This window comes from Acomys minous (genome assembly GCF_964271855.1).
Source record: "Acomys minous genome assembly, chromosome: 13".
Lineage (NCBI taxonomy): Eukaryota > Metazoa > Chordata > Mammalia > Rodentia > Muridae > Acomys > Acomys minous.
In genome coordinates, this window is record NC_140495.1 from 13,172,010 (window position 1) to 13,191,740 (window position 19,731).

The 19,731-nt window shown below is 56.6% G+C and overlaps 2 protein-coding genes across 12 annotated transcripts in view; both read left to right on the plus strand.

Annotated features, from left to right (window-relative positions):
* The window catches only part of NBEAL2 (neurobeachin like 2), a 32,005-nt gene extending 18,264 nt beyond the window's left edge, over positions 1-13,741 (plus strand). For 3 of the 4 annotated variants that reach the window (XM_084755104.1, XM_084755103.1, XM_084755106.1), the window contains 39 exons: positions 187-508; positions 739-821; positions 915-1,007; positions 1,175-1,349; positions 1,476-1,609; positions 1,811-1,970; positions 2,181-2,283; positions 2,435-2,588; positions 2,679-2,837; positions 3,011-3,170; positions 3,409-3,515; positions 3,689-4,222; positions 4,756-4,934; positions 5,025-5,184; positions 5,497-5,634; positions 5,761-6,114; positions 6,200-6,349; positions 6,468-6,625; positions 7,437-7,561; positions 7,643-7,778; positions 8,238-8,398; positions 8,513-8,829; positions 8,928-9,023; positions 9,299-9,423; positions 9,517-9,657; positions 9,757-9,887; positions 9,995-10,104; positions 10,194-10,311; positions 10,410-10,507; positions 10,577-10,693; positions 11,229-11,318; positions 11,398-11,507; positions 11,658-11,830; positions 11,942-12,036; positions 12,227-12,343; positions 12,441-12,599; positions 12,679-12,827; positions 13,066-13,201; positions 13,302-13,741. In XM_084755104.1, the coding sequence (XP_084611230.1) occupies positions 187-508; positions 739-821; positions 915-1,007; positions 1,175-1,349; positions 1,476-1,609; positions 1,811-1,970; positions 2,181-2,283; positions 2,435-2,588; positions 2,679-2,837; positions 3,011-3,170; positions 3,409-3,515; positions 3,689-4,222; positions 4,756-4,934; positions 5,025-5,184; positions 5,497-5,634; positions 5,761-6,114; positions 6,200-6,349; positions 6,468-6,625; positions 7,437-7,561; positions 7,643-7,778; positions 8,238-8,398; positions 8,513-8,829; positions 8,928-9,023; positions 9,299-9,423; positions 9,517-9,657; positions 9,757-9,887; positions 9,995-10,104; positions 10,194-10,311; positions 10,410-10,507; positions 10,577-10,693; positions 11,229-11,318; positions 11,398-11,507; positions 11,658-11,830; positions 11,942-12,036; positions 12,227-12,343; positions 12,441-12,599; positions 12,679-12,827; positions 13,066-13,201; positions 13,302-13,403 (6,129 nt within the window). In that variant the 3' untranslated portion in view covers positions 13,404-13,741. Of the gene's footprint in view, positions 1-186; positions 509-738; positions 822-914; positions 1,008-1,174; positions 1,350-1,475; positions 1,610-1,810; positions 1,971-2,180; positions 2,284-2,434; positions 2,589-2,678; positions 2,838-3,010; positions 3,171-3,408; positions 3,516-3,688; positions 4,223-4,755; positions 4,935-5,024; positions 5,185-5,496; positions 5,635-5,760; positions 6,115-6,199; positions 6,350-6,467; positions 6,626-7,436; positions 7,562-7,642; positions 7,779-8,237; positions 8,399-8,512; positions 8,830-8,927; positions 9,024-9,298; positions 9,424-9,516; positions 9,658-9,756; positions 9,888-9,994; positions 10,105-10,193; positions 10,312-10,409; positions 10,508-10,576; positions 10,694-11,228; positions 11,319-11,397; positions 11,508-11,657; positions 11,831-11,941; positions 12,041-12,226; positions 12,344-12,440; positions 12,600-12,678; positions 12,828-13,065; positions 13,202-13,301 lie in introns of all 4 variants that reach the window. The other variant, XM_084755105.1, reaches the window with a different exon arrangement.
* A 41-nt stretch (positions 13,742-13,782) lies between these two features.
* On the plus strand, positions 13,783-17,518 carry LOC311582210 (death domain-containing membrane protein NRADD-like). Of its 8 annotated transcripts, none has more exons than XM_084755113.1 (5): positions 13,783-14,242; positions 15,237-15,378; positions 16,509-16,593; positions 16,683-16,825; positions 16,903-17,518. In XM_084755113.1, exons 2-5 carry the CDS (start codon positions 15,336-15,338, stop codon positions 17,217-17,219), a joined length of 588 nt encoding a protein of 195 aa, XP_084611239.1. In that variant the 5' UTR covers positions 13,783-14,242; positions 15,237-15,335; the 3' UTR covers positions 17,220-17,518. The 8 variants fall into 8 exon arrangements, with proteins under 8 accessions (XP_084611239.1, XP_084611240.1, XP_084611234.1 ...); XM_084755114.1 differs by having other exon boundaries at positions 13,792-14,242; positions 15,237-15,363; XM_084755108.1 differs by having other exon boundaries at positions 13,891-14,242; positions 16,404-16,593.
* The last annotated feature ends 2,213 nt before the right edge of the window (positions 17,519-19,731 follow it).

Here is a 19,731-nt window from a genome sequence, read left to right on the forward strand (position 1 = left end):
CCAGGCAGGGTTTGGGAGGCCTTGGGTTAGTTGCAGGGGTTTGGACCGTTGTGGTCTGGAACCCCTCTGTGCCTTCAGCCTGTACCACTGTGAAGTGCGTGGTTTGGGGAGTCACCGTAAGCTGGCTGTAGGTGGGACGCCAGGCTTTGCTGGGACCTGACAGGTCTCCCAATCCTGACCCTGCAGCCTTTCTCCTCCTGCTGTATTGGTTCTGCTGGGCACCGCACGACGACGACCACCACAGGGCTCCCTACGCCACCAGCCCCCACCGCCTCGTCCTACACGCACCCTTCCCTCACCCGCTCCCAGTCAGTTCCAGCCACCGCAGGCCTAGGCTGGGGGCCTGGGCTGGGGGCCCCTCTGCAGGAGGGCAGCATCAGCTCCACCCTTGCAGGCACCCAGGACACTCGGTGGGGAAGCCCCACATCACTGGAGGGTGAGCTGGGGGCGGTGGCCATCTTCCATGAAGCCCTGCAAGCCCCTGCCCTCCGAGCCCTGTGTCTCCTGGGTATGTAGCACCTGTTGTCTGTCACACATTCCCCCTCCACTGCCCCCCCTCAGTCCCAGCTTTTTCCCCATTGTCCCAGTTCAGGGCATCAGATGTGCAAAGTGCGCAGGGGTCCCAGGGAAGATGGCAGCCCTGGGAATCTGGCCTCTGGGCAGGCAGGGAGGAGGCAAACTATGGATTGTGTTTGGCCAGAGGACCTGAGGTCTAAAGGCTTGGCCTCTTCTCTCCAGGGCCCAATGAGCCAGCACCCTTCAAGCCTGAGGGCGAACTACATGAGCTTGGTGTCAAGTTGCTCCTCCACTATTCCCCTCAGGTACCTAGGGATCAGAGTCCATACAGAACCCTCTGGCTCTGCCCTCTGGCTCCTACTTTCAATCCGTCACTCCCCTTCTCCCATTTGATCCAGGCCTGTAAGAACAATATCTGTCTGGACCTGTCCCCTGGCCATGGGCTGGACGGCCGCCTGACAGGACACAGGGTGGAGACGTGGGATGTGAAGGTAACGTGTGTCCATGTGTATAGTGTCCACTGGGCTAATGGGCAGCCGTGTTGGGCCCTGGCAGGACCCAGAGAGACCAGTTCAAGAGAACCATGCTTTTTGAGCCTGGGCTTCTAGGTAAGATGCTGGTCGGGAGCTGTTCTCTCATCACTAGCCCCTCCTCCCAGGATGTGGTGAACTGCATCGGGGGCATGGGTGCCCTGCTGCCCTTGCTGGATCGAGTGGCTGTGCAGCCCCAGGAAGCCGAGGCAGGTCCAGGTGAAACGCACGACCTTGTAGGACCTGAGCTGACCTCAGGCCACAACACTCAGCGCCTGCATCTCTCGCTGGGCAAGTCTTCTGGTGAGTGTCCTTCATGCCTGGATTTGGGGAGAGAGTCCTGGCATGGTGGCGGCGGGGTGTGATTGAGGTAGTGGCTTTTGGCACGCCCTTGGCCAACCTCTCTGCCCTCTTCCTGGTGGTCGGCAGAGGAACGGATGGAGCGGAATGCAGTGGCGGCCTTTCTCCTGATGCTTCGGAACTTCCTGCAGGGCCACACTGTGAATCAGGAGAGCCTGGTGCAATGCCAGGGCCCGGCCATCATAGGGGCCCTCCTGCGCAAGGTGAGGCCTGGTGAGCAGATGCGGGAGGGACGGGGGCAGCAGGCCTTCTGGACAGTGGTATCTGAATTAGACCTGATGGGGCGGATTCGGTTGCGAGCAAGGATGGTTATTCATACCTCCTGCTAGGAAGATTGGAAAGTGAGTGGCTGGGGCAGCAGGTAGGCAGAACCTAGCTTCTCAGGCAGCCCCTTCTCCCTGCAGGTCCCCAGCTGGGCCATGGATATGAACGTGCTCATGTCTGCCCAGCTGCTGATGGAGCAGGTGGCTTCGGATAGCAGTGGGCCCCTCCTCTACCTGCTCTACCAGCATCTGCTCTTCAATTTTCACCTCTGGACCCTCAGTGACTTTGCTGTGCGCCTGGGTAGGTGAGGGTCCTGGGAAAGAGGCCTGGCTCCAGGGCAGGCAGGGGCGGGAAGTCACAACCTTGCTCTAGATAATCCGAAGGGGATACATATGGCAGAGCCGGAGCTCTGCCCCAGAGTGTGTGAGGGAACATGATGGTGCCGGGGAGACGTGGCCGTGGCCTTGCCCTAGAGGATGTGAAGGAAGCTTCCTGCTGATATCCACGCAGGTCACATCCAGTACATGTCCAGCATCGTCCGTGAGCACAGACAGAAACTTAGGAAGAAGTACGGAGTGCAGTTCATCCTTGATGCTCTTCGCACACACTACAGGTTAGGCCGGTGGGACCAGGTCGATGTTGGGGCCCTGGCACAGCAGTGCTCGGTATCAGGGACAGGATGACACAGGGTCCCAGCTTACCTGCCCTTTCCCTCCTGATCTTGCCTCCCCGGACCTGCTGGCTGTGCTTGTTGGACCTGCCAGCCCACAGCGGGAGCGCCCCCTTGCGGCTGACGACCTGCGCACAGTACAGACTTCCCTTTTGGGCCTGGCACGTGAGTTCCTGGTTCGGAACTTCTCGGTGGATGACCTGCAGGTTGTGTTGAGCTTCTTAGCAGCCACCAGTGATGATGGCCAGGTAGGATGGAGGTTGCGAGGGAGAGGCTTGAGTGAGAGGTGTATGGGCCAAGTGGGGAGCCCATCCTAGAGTGATATTCTGTATCCTCAGGTGGTGGGTACCCTGGACCTGTTGCTGGCTCTGCTTCAGGGTTCTCCAGCACAAGAGCCCTTGGCCATCTTTCTGTTGGAGCTGGGGAACCTCGAGGTGCTGCTCTCACTGCTGGTGCGGCCAAAGTCACCGCCACTTTTGACTGACAGGGTCTGCAAGGTATACCCAGCCCCCTCATCCTACTTACTGAGGCCCCTGGCTGGAACCTCGGGAATCACTGACCAGTGAATAAAGCGACTCAGGCCTCTCCTGGAGCCACACACCCATGCAGTGAGTTCTCCTCCTATGTTATGGCCTCTGCAATGATAGCCCCTGGGGTCTCCCTCACACAGATCTTGCGAAGATTGCAGCAGAATGAGCGGTTACCTGAGAAGAACCGCCAGAGGCTCCGGCTGCGAGACTCTGGTCTCCAGGGTCTTGTTGCCAGTTTGCCTGAGGGAAGCATCTCGCCCCAGCTCTGCCAGGGCCTCTACAAGCTGTTTGTAGGGGCAGGTATGACTTGGTTGGGACCAAGAGGCAGATCAGATGGAGGGGAGGGTGCATCTCAGTGGTAGGGTCCTGGGCCTAGCATGCACAAGGGCATGTGTTCAGTCCCTAACACAGAAACAAACCAACAATAAAAATAAATAAAATACCATACCAGGGAAGGGGGCAAGAGGGGATGGGGCTGGTGGAAAGAGGGAGTGTTCACCCAGGGCAGGATTGAGATAGCCCCCTCCTACTGTGTCAGTCCCTCAGGCTGCACCCCCAGATTGCCTGAACCTCTCCGATTTGTTGGCTGTGGTACAGCTATCCCTCCAGGCCGACCTCAGCGTCCGCCTGGACATCTGTCGTCAGGTGAGTAAGAAAGGAAAGCTCTGGGCGGTGACGGAATGGCCTCTGCTTCCTGCAGCTCCTTCTGCCTGTCTGTGATGGGGGTGTCTTTGGAGGTGCCCGCTGTTAAGACCTTGGGATGAGAATGTAGGGAAGCGCTCGGATGACCCCTCATTTGCTGTACCCTGGTTCGGCAGCTCTTTCACCTCATCTACGGGCAGCCGGAAGTAGTGCGGCTGCTGGCCCGACAAGCTGGTTGGCAAGATGTACTGACCCGACTGTATGTCCTGGAGGCTGCCACAGCAAACGGTCCCCCACGCTTCCTCCCAGAGCTGCCCACCTCCCTGGAGCCATCCCTGTCCTCACCGCCCACTGAGTTGCCTGCTGAATCTTCAGATGTCTTCCTGCCTTCAGAGCCCCCTTGCCCTGACCCGGATGCCTTTTACCATGCCCTCTCCCCATTTAGTACACCCCTTGACCTGGGCTTGGAACGGGCCAGCGTCGGCTCAGGCCCTACTGCTGCTGCTGGTGGCGGCGGTGGCGGCAGCAGCAGCAGCGGGACTGTTACTCCAGCCAGCCAGCCTGGCACACCTTCCCCACTGGACGGGCCACGGCCCTTCCCTACTGCCCAAGGCCGCCACAGCTCCAGTCTCTCCAATGTGCTAGAGGATGGCAGCCTGCTAGAACCCACCATCAGTGGGGACGACACCTCTAACGCTAGCAACCCCCAGGTGAGCTGGGCCCACCTTCTGACATTGCCCTGTGTCTGGAGAGGACACCTCAGGGAGCTCCTTAGGCTTGGCAGTGTGACTTTTCCAAAGATGCGGGCTGATTATCAGGGTGATGCTCTCACATGCAGTTGTGCTGAGCCACAGTGGAGAAGAGCAGCCACACAGGGCCCAGACTTTATAGGGCCCACGGACAGCCTGTCTTCTCTAGAGGAGCAGCTAGCTCTCTTAACTGCTGAGCTACTTATCCGGCCCCAGTGCCACCTTGAGAATTCCTTAGGCAGCCTTGAAGACTCAGGGTAAATGCCTTTGTGAATATCTCCTGTGCTCTCCAGAGTCCAACAGAACCCCAGGCTTGTCCCCAGAGGTTCAGACAGTGGCTGAAGCCTCTGGGCCATTTTTCTAAGGCCTTGGTGCCAGGCTGTCTGTCAAATGCTGCCTCCTACCATTCCTGCCAGAGGGTAGACAAGGGGTGCCGAGCAGGGATCCCCTGCCTTCCCACCGCACAGCCCTCACCACCCTCCTGTCCCCCACAGCAAACCCCTGAAGAGGAGCTGTGCAACTTACTCACCAACGTGCTCTTCTCAGTGACGTGGCGGGGCGTGGAAGGCAGTGATGAGGCCGCTTGGCGGGAGCGTGGCCAGGTCTTCTCCGTACTTACCCAGCTGGGGGCCTCAGCCACACTCGTGCGCCCACCAGACTGCATCAAGCGCAGGTAAGAGGGTTGCCTTGGGAGGTGATGGGTCTCTGGGAGCCTGGGAGCCAGAAAACTGCAAGGTGGGTACTGAGCCCTTCTCTTGGCCAGCCTCCTAGAGATGATGTTAGAGTCAGCCCTGACCGACATCAAGGACGCTCCTCCAGGAAGCCAGGCCAGCCTTTCCCAGCAGGCACTGTGGCTGCTCCGTCTACTGCAGGATTTCCTGTGCGCTGAGGGCCACGGTAACCAGGAGCTGTGGAGTGAGAAGGTACGGCCATTCAAAGGGGCGGGAGCCACATGCACTCTTGTGTCCTTATGAACCCGAGGCTATCTAATCTAGGAGATGGGGCAATAGACAGGGAGGTCTGGGATGCATCAGCATTGCTGTGATCTTGTTTAGTCAGGCCAAGGGTTAGGGGGATGGCAGTGTCAGACTTGAGCTGTGTATACCTTGCAGTGAGGGCAGTGACCTCGACTCAAACCTTACTTAGCCTCCAGGCCAAACTTTACCACCTTGTTTTCTCCCCACGTATCCCTGGCCTTATGTGGTAACGTGTTAGAAATTTGTTCTGTGTGGTAGCTCTTTGAAGGTGTGTGCAACCTCCTGGATCGCCTGGGCGCCTGGCCGCATCTAGCCAATAGCACAGCAGATCTCCGTGAGATGGCACAGATCGGCTTGCGTCTCGTGCTTGGATACATCCTGTTGGAGGACCCGCAGGTGAGCATGCAGGTGGGCGGGGGAGGGGGCGGGCAGAAGTGTAGCTGGTGCGGGTGGGCAGAGGGGTGGGGTGGAGTAGAGGAGTAGCTGGCGGAGGTATAGCACCTCGTTGCCTCGCACCTACAGCTGCATGCCCAGGCCTATGTGAAGCTGCATACACTGCTGCAGACCGCAGTGCCAACCCGCCGCGAGGAGGCGTGCTATGTGCTTTCCAAGCTGGAGGCCGCGCTCAGCCGGGCACTAAACACCTCTTCTGCTGAGACTGAGCATGCGCAGCCTCCGTCAACAGCCGTGGCAGCCTCTGAGCGCTGTTCGTGGTTGGTGCCCCTCGTCCGCACGCTGCTGGACCGTGCTTACGGGCCCCTGGGACTGCAGTGGGGACTGCCGTCCTTACCACCCACCAATGGAAGCCCCACCTTCTTTGAGGACTTTCAGGCTTTTTGTGCCACACCTGAATGGCGCCACTTCATCGACAAGCAGGTGCCTGACGGAGGTGGGAATCGAGGGAGAGGAATGGGGGCTAGAGCACGCCTCGAGCACTGGTCTCTCCCTGTTAATCCCCCAGGTGCAGCCCACTATGTCAAAGTTTGAAATGGACACATATGCCAAGAGTCATGACCTTATGTCTGGCTTCTGGAATGCCTGCTATGACACACTTATGAGCAGTGGGCAGCGGCATCAGCGGGAGCGGGTCCAGAGTCGTCAGGCCTTCCAGGTGTGCAGCCCAGACTGAGGAACAGCGTGCGACCTCACCTATATGCCTGGGAGACAGCTAATAGGGCAGGGTTGGAGAAACAGCGGCCAGTGGGATTGACCTATTCCTCCCACCGCAGGAGCTGGTCCTAGAGCCTGCCCAGCGCAGGGCTCGCCTGGAAGGGCTGCGCTACGCAGCGGTGCAGAAGCAGCAGGCGGCACAGCACTCAGTGGCCCTGCTGCACTGGGGGGCACTGTGGCGCCAGCTTTCCAGCCCCTGTGGAGCCTGGGCACTAAGGTGGGCTGAGCTGATGGAGGAGCTGGGCTTGGTGGAAAGGGAACAATTTATGAGTGCCAGATTGCCTTCGGCTTGCAGTTCAAACTCTTAAATAAAGTAATACACAGAGAAACCCTGTCTTGAAAAACCAAAAAATAAATAAATAAATAAATAAATAAATAAAGTAATACAACACATATTTAAAAAAGGTAGTCTTGCCGGGCTTGGTGGCACATGCCTTTAATCCCAGCACCCAGGAGGCAGAGGCAGGTGGATCTCTATGAGTTCGAGGCCAGCCTAGTCTGCAAAGTGAGCCCGGGATAGCCAGGGCTGTTACACAGAGAAACCCTATCTCAAAAAAACAAAAACCAGCCAACCAACAAACAAAAAAACCAGTAGTGCTGGGCAGTGGTGGCGCACGCCTTTAATCCCAGCACTTGGGAAGTAGAGGCAGGTGGATCTCTGTGAGTTTGAAGCCAGTCTGGTCTACAGAGCAAGTTCCAGGGCAGCTAGATCTGTTACACAGAGACACCCTGTCTCGGAAAACCAAAAAAACAAAAACAAAAACAAAACGAAAAACCAGTAGTCTTAGCTCTGTTGTGGTGGTGCACACCTTTAACCCCAGCATTTATTAAGAGGCAGAAGAAAGTTGACCTCTATGAGTTCAAGACCAGCCTTGTCTACAGAATGAGTTCCAGAACATACAAGACTACATAGAGAAACCATGTCTCAAAAATGCAGAAAAACAAAACAAAACATCAGTTTTAGAGTGGGGGTGGGGGCTCTGTAGACTTTTGCTGGTCTATGACAATCCCTGGTGCTGTATCTGCAGGGTCCCTCCAACCCCCCACTGGAAGCTCTCTAGTGCAGAGACATACTCACGGATGCGGCTAAAACTGGTACCCAACCATCACTTTGACCCTCACCTGGAAGCCAGTGCCCTACGGGACAATCTAGGTGAGTGTGTTGTGCTTGGTCCACCCAGCTAGTATTTCCCATCATGCCTAGCTCTGATTAAGTCTCATTGGCCTCCTGCAGGTGAAGCTCCCATGACACCCACTGAGGAGGCCTCACTGCCTCTAGCAGTGACTAAAGAGGCCAAAATCAGCGCCCCTCCTGAGGAGCTACTGGAAGAGCAGCTAGAGGAGGATGACCTGGCTGTGCTGGAGACCCTGTGAGTGGGTGGGCTGGGGCTGGCCCAGGACACATACCTTCTGTGGGGCCGAGTCTGCGTCTGTGTCTTCTGCTGTCTAACTTGAGTACCCTGAAGGGACTTTCCAACCCAAAACTTGGTAGTTATTTAAGGGGGGGGGGGATTGGTCTTTAGTAGCTAAGCATCCATGACCAAGGCTGAGAAAAACCAGAACCATGTGGGGACCTGGAGAATGGCAGGGGTGTGTGAGGAGGAGCAGGGCATCGGGAAGGTGACCCGACAGAGGGACTTCTAAGTTCAGCTAGGTCACAGGGTCAGCAAGCAATGGGTCCTGGGTAAGTCCTCTTGGTCGGAGACATGTGAACAAGTGACCTCATGACTCATTGGCCCTTGGAGCTTGTCAAGAAGGGCTCTCCCAGCATCACTGAGAGGTGTATGCTGACCCCGCCCTCCCACCCTCCCCCCGCCCTCCCCTGGCAGGATGGAGGCAGCAGAACTAGATGAGCAACGTGAAAAGCTGGTGTTGTCAGCCGAGTGCCAGCTCGTCACAGTGGTGGCTGTGGTCCCAGGACTATTAGAGGTCACCACGCAGCACGTGTATTTCTATGATGGCAGCACGGAACGTGTGGAAACTGAGGAAGGTGCGTTCTGATGGGAGTTGGTTGAGGGGGTGGCAGAGAACTCCCAAGGCCCCGGGCTGGGTTGGAGTCAGAGTCAGTGGCTCCTTACACCTACTGTGTCCTGTTGATCCGTAGGCATTGGCCATGACTTCCGGCGCCCCTTGGCCCAGCTGCGCGAGGTCCACCTGCGGCGCTTCAACCTGCGGCGCTCAGCCCTTGAGCTGTTCTTCATCGACCAGTCCAACTACTTCCTCAACTTCCCATGCAAGGCGGCCGGGCCCTCCGCTTCACCTAGCTGCCAGGCTCCCAGGCCCCAGCTTTACCCAGTCCCACCCCACACCCAGATACGGAACCAGGTGTACTCGTGGCTCCTGCGACTACGGCCGCCCAGCCAAGGCTACCTAAGCAGCCGCTCCCCCCAGGAGATGCTTCGTGCCTCGGGACTTACACAGGTGAGAGCCCTAGGTAGGCTGGTGTGAAGTGTGACAACTTTGTACGTCGGGGGCTTCTGGGCAACTTCATTGGCCACCCTTTGTTTTCCGCCCTCCAGAAATGGGTACAGCGAGAGATATCCAACTTTGAATACCTGATGCAACTCAACACAATCGCGGGGCGCACCTATAACGACCTGTCTCAGTACCCTGTGGTGAGGGCCCCACTGCTCTTCCCTGCCCCCCAGCTAATGGGCCAGGCCTAAGCACAGTCCCTGAATAGTTCGCTTGGGACTAAGATCTGGCGTCTGTCCCTGCCACTGCCTCACTCTCCTGCTCTCTCCTCTTGCCGCTGGGCCCTGGTCTCCCTGGAAGGAGTGTCTGTGGTAGACCATCTGTGGTCTTGCATCTTCCTGAGTGTTGGGGGCAGGGCAGGGCAGGGTGGGCCATCAGGGTCTTCATCCAGCTCCTTTCCTGGGTGGGCGGCCAGTTCCCCTGGGTCTTGCAGGACTACGTGTCCCCAATCTTGGACCTCAGCAATCCAGCTGTCTTCCGGGACCTGTCCAAACCCATCGGTGTGGTGAACCCCAAGCATGCCCAGCTCGTGAGGGAGAAGTGAGCATGTGGGCGGGGCGGGGCGGGGCTCAGTGGGTTGGGGATGGGTGGGGCCCTAGGGCTTCTGCTGACCTGGGTTGTCTGTGGCTTCAGATATGAGAGCTTTGAGGACCCAGCAGGCACCATCGACAAGTTCCACTACGGCACCCACTACTCCAACGCAGCAGGCGTGATGCACTACCTCATCCGAGTGGAACCCTTCACCTCCCTGCATGTCCAGCTGCAGAGTGGCCGGTGCGCCAAGGGGTGATGGGAGGGTGGGGAGGAGGGACACAGTCGTCTTCCTTTGTATCTGTCATGTGACCTTGGCCGCGCCTGTCTGTCTCCGGCCAGCTTTGACTGCTCTGACCGGCAGTTTCACTCAGTGGCAGCAGCTTGGCAGGCACGCCTGGAGAGCCCTGCCGACGTGAAGGAGCTCATCCCAGAGTTCTTCTACTTCCCTGACTTCCTGGAGAACCAGAATGGTAGGCAGCGTGCGCAGCACTGGCTGTGGGAGCGGAGGCCTGGGCATGGGGTGGCTCGGGGTGGCGAGCAGTACACAGGCACGCCGCTAACCCTTCTCCTCTGCTAGGCTTTGACCTGGGCTGCCTCCAGCTGACCAATGAGAAGGTGGGTGATGTGGTGCTGCCCCCATGGGCCAGCTGCCCAGAGGATTTCATCCAGCAGCATCGCCAGGCTCTGGTGAGGAGGTGACCACACACAGTCAGGCAGCCAGGGTTGACCTGTGGTGGGATTCAGTCCCTGAATTGGCTACCACTTCCTGCCCTCAGGAGTCGGAGTATGTGTCCACCCACCTGCATGAGTGGATCGACCTCATCTTTGGCTATAAACAGCGGGGCCCAGCAGCTGAGGAGGCCCTCAACGTCTTCTACTACTGCACCTATGAAGGTAGACGGTGTGCTACGCATAAGGTGGGGCCAGGGCACAGGTGAGGCGGCACTACAGAGGACACTGAAGGAATTTTGATGGCTTTGTCTCCCTCTCAGGGGCCGTAGACCTGGACCATGTGGCAGATGAACGGGAACGGAAGGCTCTGGAAGGCATCATCAGCAACTTCGGGCAGACACCTTGTCAGCTGCTGAAGGTAAGAGCCGCTTTGCATATAGCAGTCAAGGACACTCATGTCAGGGTGCTGACCAGCTCTTGTCTACAGGAGCCACATCCGCCTCGGCTCTCAGCTGAGGAAGCAGCCAATCGCCTTGCTCGTCTGGACACTAACTCTCCTAGCATCTTCCAGAACCTGGACCAGCTCAAGGCCTTCTTTGCTGAGGTGAGAAGCAGGCAGGAACTTGGCTTCTTCTGTGAGGTGGGCTTAACTGCACCATCCTTACCACCGCTGCAGGCGGGTGGGAACACCGGGTTAGAGACATCATGGAGACATGAGGTGGATGGAAGGGGGACTCTCCTGAGGAGGGCCCAGCAAGCTGTGACTTTGGGAGCCCGCGTAGGGCCAGGATGGAGGGCATTTACCTTCGGACCCCTTCCTGCAGCTTCACATAGCTTCCTAGTTCCTCCTGTCACAGGGCTGAGGCCAAGGAGGGATGGGATAAGAGGACCAAGGCTAGACTCGGCCTCGATGGATGCTGGGGTTTTCTGTGTCTACCCCAGCCTCTCCTGTCTCTCTGTGATATCCTCCTACATGGCCACTGCTGTCACGTCTATTTCTAGGACTCACCTCTCCACAGGATACACGTGATTGTATCCCTGGGGTCAAGGACGAAGAGAGAGGGTACCCATTGACAAGACTGCTTGGTTGGGGTTTCTGCTGCCCCTCGACTCAGTCAGCCTTTCACATCTTTCTACAGGTTGTCAGTGAAGGTGTACCTCTGGTGTTGGCTCTGGTACCCCACCGGCAACCCCACTCCTTCTACACCCAGGGCTCCTCAGACATGTTGGTAAGTGCACTGGGCAGGGTTCTAGCTTCAGCCCATCCGCCTTCGACCCCAAACCATCTTAGCACACTCTTGTCCACAGGTCACTGTGAGTGCCAGCGGGCTGCTGGGCACTCACAGCTGGTTGCCCTATGACCGAAACATAAACAACTACTTCAGCTTCAGCAAAGACCCCACCATGGGGAACCCCAAGTAAGGCAGGGCTGCGGGTATAAATGCCCTATGGCTGGAACCACCTCCCCATTTAAACAGAACGCAGGGGAGGGGTCTGGCTGAGATTCCTGTTAGCCTAGGCCTCTCCCCCATAGCCCAGCCTTACCGACCGTCTTCCCATCGGTTTAGGATGCACAAGCTACTAAGTGGGCCCTGGGTGCCAGGCAGTGGCACGAGTGGGCAAGCACTAGCAGTAACTCCCGACGGAAAGCTGCTCTTCAGTGGTGGTCACTGGGATGGCAGCCTACGAGTAGCCACACTGCCCCGTGGCAAGCTGTTGAACCAGCTAAGCCGACACCTTGGTGAGCAGCCCCGGGGGCCAGGGAGAATGAGACAGGCAGATGTGGAATTGGGTTCCAGGCTGGGCCTGGGAGGGTGCCACGACTCTGTTGCATCCTCCACTTCCTGTGCAGATGTAGTGACCTGCCTTGCACTGGACACCTGTGGCATCTACCTCATCTCAGGCTCCCGGGACACCACGTGCATGGTGTGGCGTCTTCTGCAGCAAGTGAGTCTGCCGGGCAGTCCTCTGAGGTCCCTCTATCCCAGACCAGAAGTCCATCTGCCCTGCCGGGACCCTTCAGGGCTGCCCTCCTGTCATCCCTTTCCCTCTTACAACTGTGAGCAAGTCTGGGGCTCCATTACCCTCCAACACTCTGGTTTGGATAAAGTCTTCACTCGGCCTTGGCTTCCCACAGGGTGGTCTGTCGGTAGGGCTGGCACCAAAGCCTGTACAGGTCTTGTACGGACATGAGGCTGCAGTGAGCTGTGTGGCTATCAGCACTGAACTTGACATGGCTGTGTCTGGATCTGAGGTATGTGGACACACGCCCTGGGAGGCTGAGCTTACTGAGGCACTGGTCTCCAGAGACCCCAGTCCTCTTCTCGGCACCCTAATCTGCCTTTCTGTAGGATGGAACTGTGATCATACACACTGTACGCCAAGGCCAGTTTGTGGCAGCATTAAGGCCTCCCGGTGCCACACTGCTTGGGCCTGTATCGCACCTGGCGCTGGGGTCTGAAGGCCAGATTGTTGTACAGAGCTCCGCTTGTGAACGTCCTGGGGCTCAGGTATGGGACAGGGTCCCTGACAAAGACACTGGGCAGCTGGAATGGTGGGGCAGTTGCTGACGGGTCCCACTGCTTCCAGGTCACCTACTCCTTGCACCTGTACTCGGTGAATGGGAAACTGCGGGCTTCGCTGCCCCTCACAGAGCAGCCTACAGCCCTGGCGGTGGCAGACGACTTTATTCTGCTGGGCACAGCGCAGTGCTCTCTGCACATCCTCCACCTGCACAAGTGAGCCCCACTCTTGATTCCTGGCCCCCTCTAGGAGGTAGCTGTTGGCACAGGGAAATCGGGCGCACACTCAATCCAACAGCATGTTCTTCTTGGTGCGTTACCTATGGGGAGTCTTGCCCTGGCCGCCCCCCAGCCGCACAGTAGTGGAAGTCCTAGAACCCAGGGATTCAGTTTAGCCAGACACCGGTTAGCTGGGTCGAAGCTTCGTGCGTGTATACCCAATTCCCTGCTTTAGGTTGCGGCCTGCTGTGCCTCCCCTGCCCATGAAAGTGCCAGTCCGCAGTGTGTCCGTGACCAAGGAGCGCAGCCACGTGTTGGTGGGCCTAGAGGACGGCAAACTGATCGTTGTGGGGGCTGGGCAGCCTTCTGAGGTGAGGACAAGAGCATACCGGCCAGTCATTCAATCGAATCGGGCGGAGAGCGGCTGCCCAGGCTCACCGCAGCATCCCATCCTATCCCTGCTCCCGCCAGGTGCGCAGCAGCCAGTTGGCGCGGAAACTGTGGCGTTCCTCGCGGCGCATCTCCCAGGTGTCTTCTGGGGAGACCGAATACAACCCTGGCGAGGCTCGATGAGTCTGGTGTCTAGGTGCTCAGAACCCGCCCGAGCAAGATGCCCTGCCCAGGAGCCTGCTGCACCAGGGGGTGGGCGGGGCCCATCCTCCAGCTCAGGGATTGGTTGGTGGCATCACCAGGAAGTCCCGCCCCTCGCCGGCTGAGGGGAGACCTAGAGTCGGCCTCTGAGGCCGCAGCTGCATATTTTGCACAATCTGGGGTGTGTGTGTATGTGTTGGGGGGAATTCCTACTTTCAGACCCCAAGTCCCAGTGAAGCACAAAAGACCGCCGGTGGCCTTAATCCCCAAAGGTGACTATCGCTGCCCCTTCTCAGCAATAAACTTGGCCTAGTTTTGTAGCTGCTCGGTTTCTTGAGTATACATGTGCCGTCGTCCTCGGCGCCCCGTTACCCAGTCTGGCCTGGTATGCTTCTTCCAGGCCAGGCTGTCCTCCGTGTAGCTGTCTTCTGGCTCCAGGTTCTCAGTTCTCGCGGTCCATCGCGTGGCATTTGGATACCATTCCCGAGCTCTGCCAGCCAGGCTGGTGTCAGCTTTTGCGTGCTCCAGCGTGAGGCGGGGGCGAGACCGCGCCCTCGAGCCCAGCCCCGCCTCTTCATTGTCCTGTTCCCCTCTTCAACACCCCAGTTGGCCCGCCCCTTGCCTTGGCTCACTTTATCTTGGGCAGACCGGAACCTACCCTCTCCAGGGACTCCCGCCGTCTTCCTGGCTGAGTGGATCCTGGCACCTTTGGAAGGGGTGGCCACAGAAGGTCAGGAGGGGTGCTAGGTGGAAGGGGCCAGAACTTTCTCTGTCTCCTACTTCTAGTGCCCTGATCTGCGGGTACCAGCGTCTGTGTTGGGGTATGTTTGGGCCTGCCGGGGCTGTTGAATTGTTTCTTTACATTGTGGGCTTGGAGATGGGTGGGGAGGCCTGGAGAAGTTCCAGTCCAGCAGCTCATCTGGATGGGTGGGGCAAATTCCAAGGCTCGGCTGCTGCTACCGGTTTACAGGCCCACCCACCAACTCGGATCCCAGAAGCCCCCAACTCCCTATGGTGACACAAAGGTACACAGTCCATAAAGGGGCCACCCACATCCACGGCTTACCTGGCTTTAGCAGTAGACTGCTGACAGCCGTACCACAGACACACCGTGTGGTAGATCCTTTGGTTATTGAGCAGTAGCCTTGGGGACTTTTCTAAGTCTCTTCATTCCTCAGGACAGATCTGGAGCCTTTCCTCCCCAGCCTGCAGGACGTGGTCTCAGCAGATTTAGTGCTGTAGGGTCCAGATGGGCCCTTGGACTGAGTGGCCCTGTTCTTCCGTTTCAGGCCCTCTCTGAGATCTACATGCCCTATGAGCTTGCTGAGCCACTAGGGTACCAGGAAAGGACCGACCACTGGCCCGGGAGGCGAGAGTGGGAACATAGGCAGCACAGGCGGTTCTGCCTTGGGACCTTAGGATGTTGGGTTTTGGCAGATATGTCTGAGCATGAACCTTTCACTGGTCCCTAGGGATGCTTCAGCCTGGGATGGGTTCACACGGGGTGTGTCTAGATTTCCGCTCCTTTTACTATTCCCAGACTCAACCCAGGTTATTTGCCAAGGTCTTTGAGATAGGATGATGTCTGTCCTCCTATCCAGGATTGGTACCCCAATCCTGAGCTGTACCCCAACCCCACCAGCTTTGGCTAGCAGGGGCCAGCCCTGTCACCTCTACCTGTTTGGCACAGAGGGAGAAACTGCTCCGGTTCTGGTATGAATCAAAATGGAGTGAGTTAGAAATGGGGACAAACTGCCCCAACCCCCCAGGGACTCCTGACAGCAGATCTGTGGGTTTCCTCATGTCCCTGCACAGAGTTCCTTCTGGACTTCGAAAAGCAGCCTCTCAGCCTCTTCAGCCCTACTTACTCCCCTTCACCAAGAAACAGCCCAGCAAGGGGCGCCTGGCAGAGCCATGCTTTACAACGCCAGCCACAGCAAAGGTATGGTCTATTCAGGTAGGCATATTCCTTGACCCAGATCCTGGGCAGCAGGCAGACTTGGGAGGTAGAGTGGGTTGTGTACAAGTCAACTCACAGGCTCTTTAGTCCCTGACCCTGGAACCATGTCTACACTGGGTATAAGGACTGGTCACTGGATGTAAGGGAGAAGAGGGCACCAGTATTTACTTCCAATTAAGTTTTGCTTTTATGGTCCTGTGGAAACCACACGCATCAGTGTGCTCTCACAATCCACTCCGGGAGCTGAGCAGTCCAGTGCCATGGTAAACAGGTGGTGCAGCCGGAGTGAGGGGAGGTCAAGGAAGGCTTCCAGAGGAGCTCCCGCCATGTTTTTGGAAGACGGTGTCGTAGCAATAAGTCTAGACCTGGAAGATGGGAAGGCACATGCGGGAAGCAGCCACAATGGGAAGCAGAGGCCCAGTCAACCTAAAAAAAATTGAGATTAGGGGCTGGAGAGATGGCTCAGCAGTTAAGAACACTGGCTGTTCTTCCAGAGGTCCTGAGTTCAATTCCCAGCATGCACATGGCAGCTCACAACTGCCTGTAACTCCAGTTCCAGGGGATCTGACACCCTCACACAGACATACATGCAAGCAAAACAGTGTACAGAAAAAAAAATTAAATGATTCCTGTACATATGATGTATGTGTGTGTGTGAGGGTACCCAGAAAGGCGGTAAGAGACCATCAAACCCCCCTGGAGATCGACTTACAGGCAGTTGTGATCCATCCAGTGTAGTGCTGGGAACAGAATTCTTGTCATAGGACAGGAACTGTTAACCATTTAGCAAGTATGTGAGGTTCAGAGACTCGCAGGAGCCAGTTTTCTTCTACCATGTGGATCATAGGAGATCAAACTCAGGTTGTCATACTTGGTGGCATGTGTCTCTCTGCTGAGCCGTTCTTGCCAGTCCAGGGCCAGCCAGCTCTAGATTGGGTGCTTTTGGGGTGTCCTGCCCAGTTGGTCTAACTAGGCGAAGCTGCCACGGCTCCCTCTCTTGACCACTGTCCTTGTCTTCACAGATACAGCCCTGCAGGGGCAGGATAGGGACAGAGGAGGAGTGTGGGTGGGAGCCGAGGGAGCCCTGGCCCCCAACACCTCCTCCCTGTTTCCCCCCGAGCCTCCAGGGGCCGCAAGCAACATCATTCCTGTCTACTGTGCTCTCCTAGCTGCTGTGGTCCTTGGTCTGCTTGCCTACGTGGCTTTCAAGTGGTAGGTGGTCTGGGTACTGTCCTGTGGCATCCCCTCCATGCTTGGACTCCGAGGCAGTTCCTTGTCTTAGTACCCTCTGCCCCCTACAGTTGGCGCTCCCATAAGCAAAGACAACAGTTGGCCAAAGCTCGGACTGTAGAGCTGGGGGACCCTGACAGGGATCAGAGACATGGTGACAGCGGTGTCTTCGTGGACTCTCCTCATGGTATGGAGCCCTGTATCCCCAGCCTGGGTGAGCACGTAGTCTGTAGTCCTTTGTGTTTAACTAATGCTACCCCGCTACTAACACGCTTCCCTCTCCCCACCCAGGACTGCATCCTGACCTTGGCTGCCGACTTTACCTGCATCTTCCGCAGCAGCAGCAAGAGGAAGTCGAGCGGCTCTTGATGTTGGGTGAGCCTGCCAAGGGCTGGCAGGGACTGGCAGGCCACCTGGGCTACCAAGCTGAGGCTGTAGAAACCATGGCCCGTGGCCAGGTGCCAGCCTATACCCTGCTAAGGGACTGGGCTGCCCAAGGAGGCAGTCGAGCTACTATCAGAGTGCTAGAGGATGCCCTGGCTGCCATAGGCCGAGAAGATGTGGTCCAGGTTTTGAGCTCATCGGCTGAGGGCTGCTCTGTGGTGTGAGTGACACTTCCCAGTGCTGCCTGCACCTGCATTCAACATTGTCGCTGCCTCCAATCTCCGTCACCAGCTTCCCAGTTCTTCTAGCTTCAGCCTGCTCTGTTGTGGCAGAACACAGAAGATCCAGCCACTTCATCTCTTTGCACCTTCCTTTCCAAGAGGAACAGGAACATAGGGGGGATGGGTAAGAGGGCGGGCATGGCACTGCCCATAGATCCTCAATTCTGCCTCTATTAAGCTCCAGATATTTTTTTCTATTATTTTTTTTAAAAATCACATATTAAAGGCACCTTTGGACTGTTGTTCTAGTCGACTTGGCTTCTTGGGCTTGGAAGACAGTTGAGTGGGTGTCAAACAGGCCCAGATAAGGACTTGGGGAGGTCCCTAGGATATGGGAAGACCCTCTCCAAGCAGCAGCTGGCATGACAGGATGCTTCTGCACATGGGCTATGGAGGCCCAGGCTGGAGTTCACTTCCTGTCCTTCAGCGCTTGGATCGCATTAGGAAGCCACATTTCCTCCTCAACTCCAGTCTCCTTTGCTTAGCTGGAGGCACATTTAATAAAGTCCTCTCCACAGGACTGTTTGTGTGACCTGTGCTGTGACAGGCAAGAGGCAAGGTAATTGTGATGAGTTGGATGTTGAAGACCTCAGGTCATCTTTAAGAAAAGGACATTTCAACACTGGGACTCTGGGCTGGGCAGAGCTCAGTAGTAGAGCACTTATCCAGTACACAGGAGATCCTAGGTTCCAGAGCTACAGAAAAACAAAAACCAGACTGCCACCCAGGCTAAGGAATTCCAAACCGGTTCCCACAGTTGCTCATGTGGCTTGAACACAAGTGGGAAAGCAAGATGTTCAGGTAGGGCAGCTGAGCCCAACCACCCGTATGTCCATGCACACACCCATCCTGACGTGGGTGCAGGTAGCCGAGTTACTCTGCCTTCTAGGAAGGACCAGTGCAATGCATCAGGGGACTTTAGGTTCACTCATGGTAAAGTGGAGTCCAAGGCAGATCCTACCCCCTCACTATACTGAGATGCCCCTGACCTGAGATTCACCACTTTGTGCGAAGCTTAGCGTAAGCTGCTTCTACTGCTGTTCCTCAGACAGAATTGACCAGAGCTGCCTGACCGTCTTTGTTCAAATAAATGGCAGCCAGGTGTGGTAGCTCATACCTGTCATCCCAGCACTCAGGAGGCTAAGGTAAAAGCATCACAGATGATCCTCCTACCTCCACCTCGCCTTCAATCCCAGCACTCAGGAGGCAGAGGCAGGTGGATTGCTGTGAGCTCAAGGCCAGCCTGGTCTACCAAGTGAGTCCAGGACAGCCAAGGCCACACAAAGAAACCATGGGGGTGGGGGTGGGGGGCGCGGGTAAGTGGGGAAGTGATGTTGCCTTCATCCTAAGAAGACCCTTGGGCTAATTCCCAAAGATGAGAAAAACCGAGAAGGCTCGGACCAGTGTGCTGGGAATATCACAGCCCAGTGCTGCTGGGGCATCAAGGACTTGAGTCAGCAATGAGGATAAAATTATCCATGAACAGACCGGTACACTCTATCCCAACTTTGTTAACTTGAACATGAGGGAGTATGGGAGAGGATGAAGACATTTAGGAGGTGGGAGGAATGACGACAAAAAAGTAAAACATCTCAAAATTGTCTTCTAACACTTGACAGGCAGTCATCACTCTCACCGGAGGCTGCCTCCATCTTGCAAAAACATGAACGCTCATGCTGGCTGACACAACTAGAAAATGTCAAGGGTTGAGCGAACGAATGGTCCACTTCCCACGATGTGCTTTAAAGTTATAAATTGAGAAAAGACTTTAAATCATTAGTCCTTGGTGCCTAGGACTCACATTCATGTACTGGCGATCAAGTAGCTTTGTATAGCGGTGGCATGGCGTTAGGTACAGAGATCCAGAGATGCCTAAGACTGTGAAGATGGGCTAGCGTATACCCACACTTGTAGTCCATCCCCCAGAGAGGCAGTGAGGGAAGGCTTGCTACACGGGACGTATGACCATGAAGAATTTCTGCCCTTGAGGGCTGGAGAGACGGCTCAGTGGTCAAGAGCACTGGCTACTCTTTCAAAGGACCTGGGTTCAGTTGCCAGCACCCACATGGCAGTTTACAAATGTCTGTAACTCCAGTTCCAGGGGATCTGACAGCCTTATACCAATTCACATAAAATAAAAACGATTTTCTGCCCTCTACCACAGGATTGTAAATGAGCTGGCATGGCCTTAGTCTTACCATCAGTGCCAATTTCTGTAAAACCTAAGGGTTAAATGAATATACCCTAATCTCTGAAATGCTTAGCACAGGCTGTGGGTGCTCTAATTCAGCCTAGGCCAGCCTCTGCAGAGAGAGGCCCCAGGCCAGGAGCACTGCTGAGCATGCAGCTGGAGTGCATGCGCACTCTCCCCATATGTCAGCACCCAATGCCCCCCTGCTGCCATCCTGGGCTACCTTCCCTCTGTGTCCAGGCCCAGTGTCAAGTAACAAGGTGG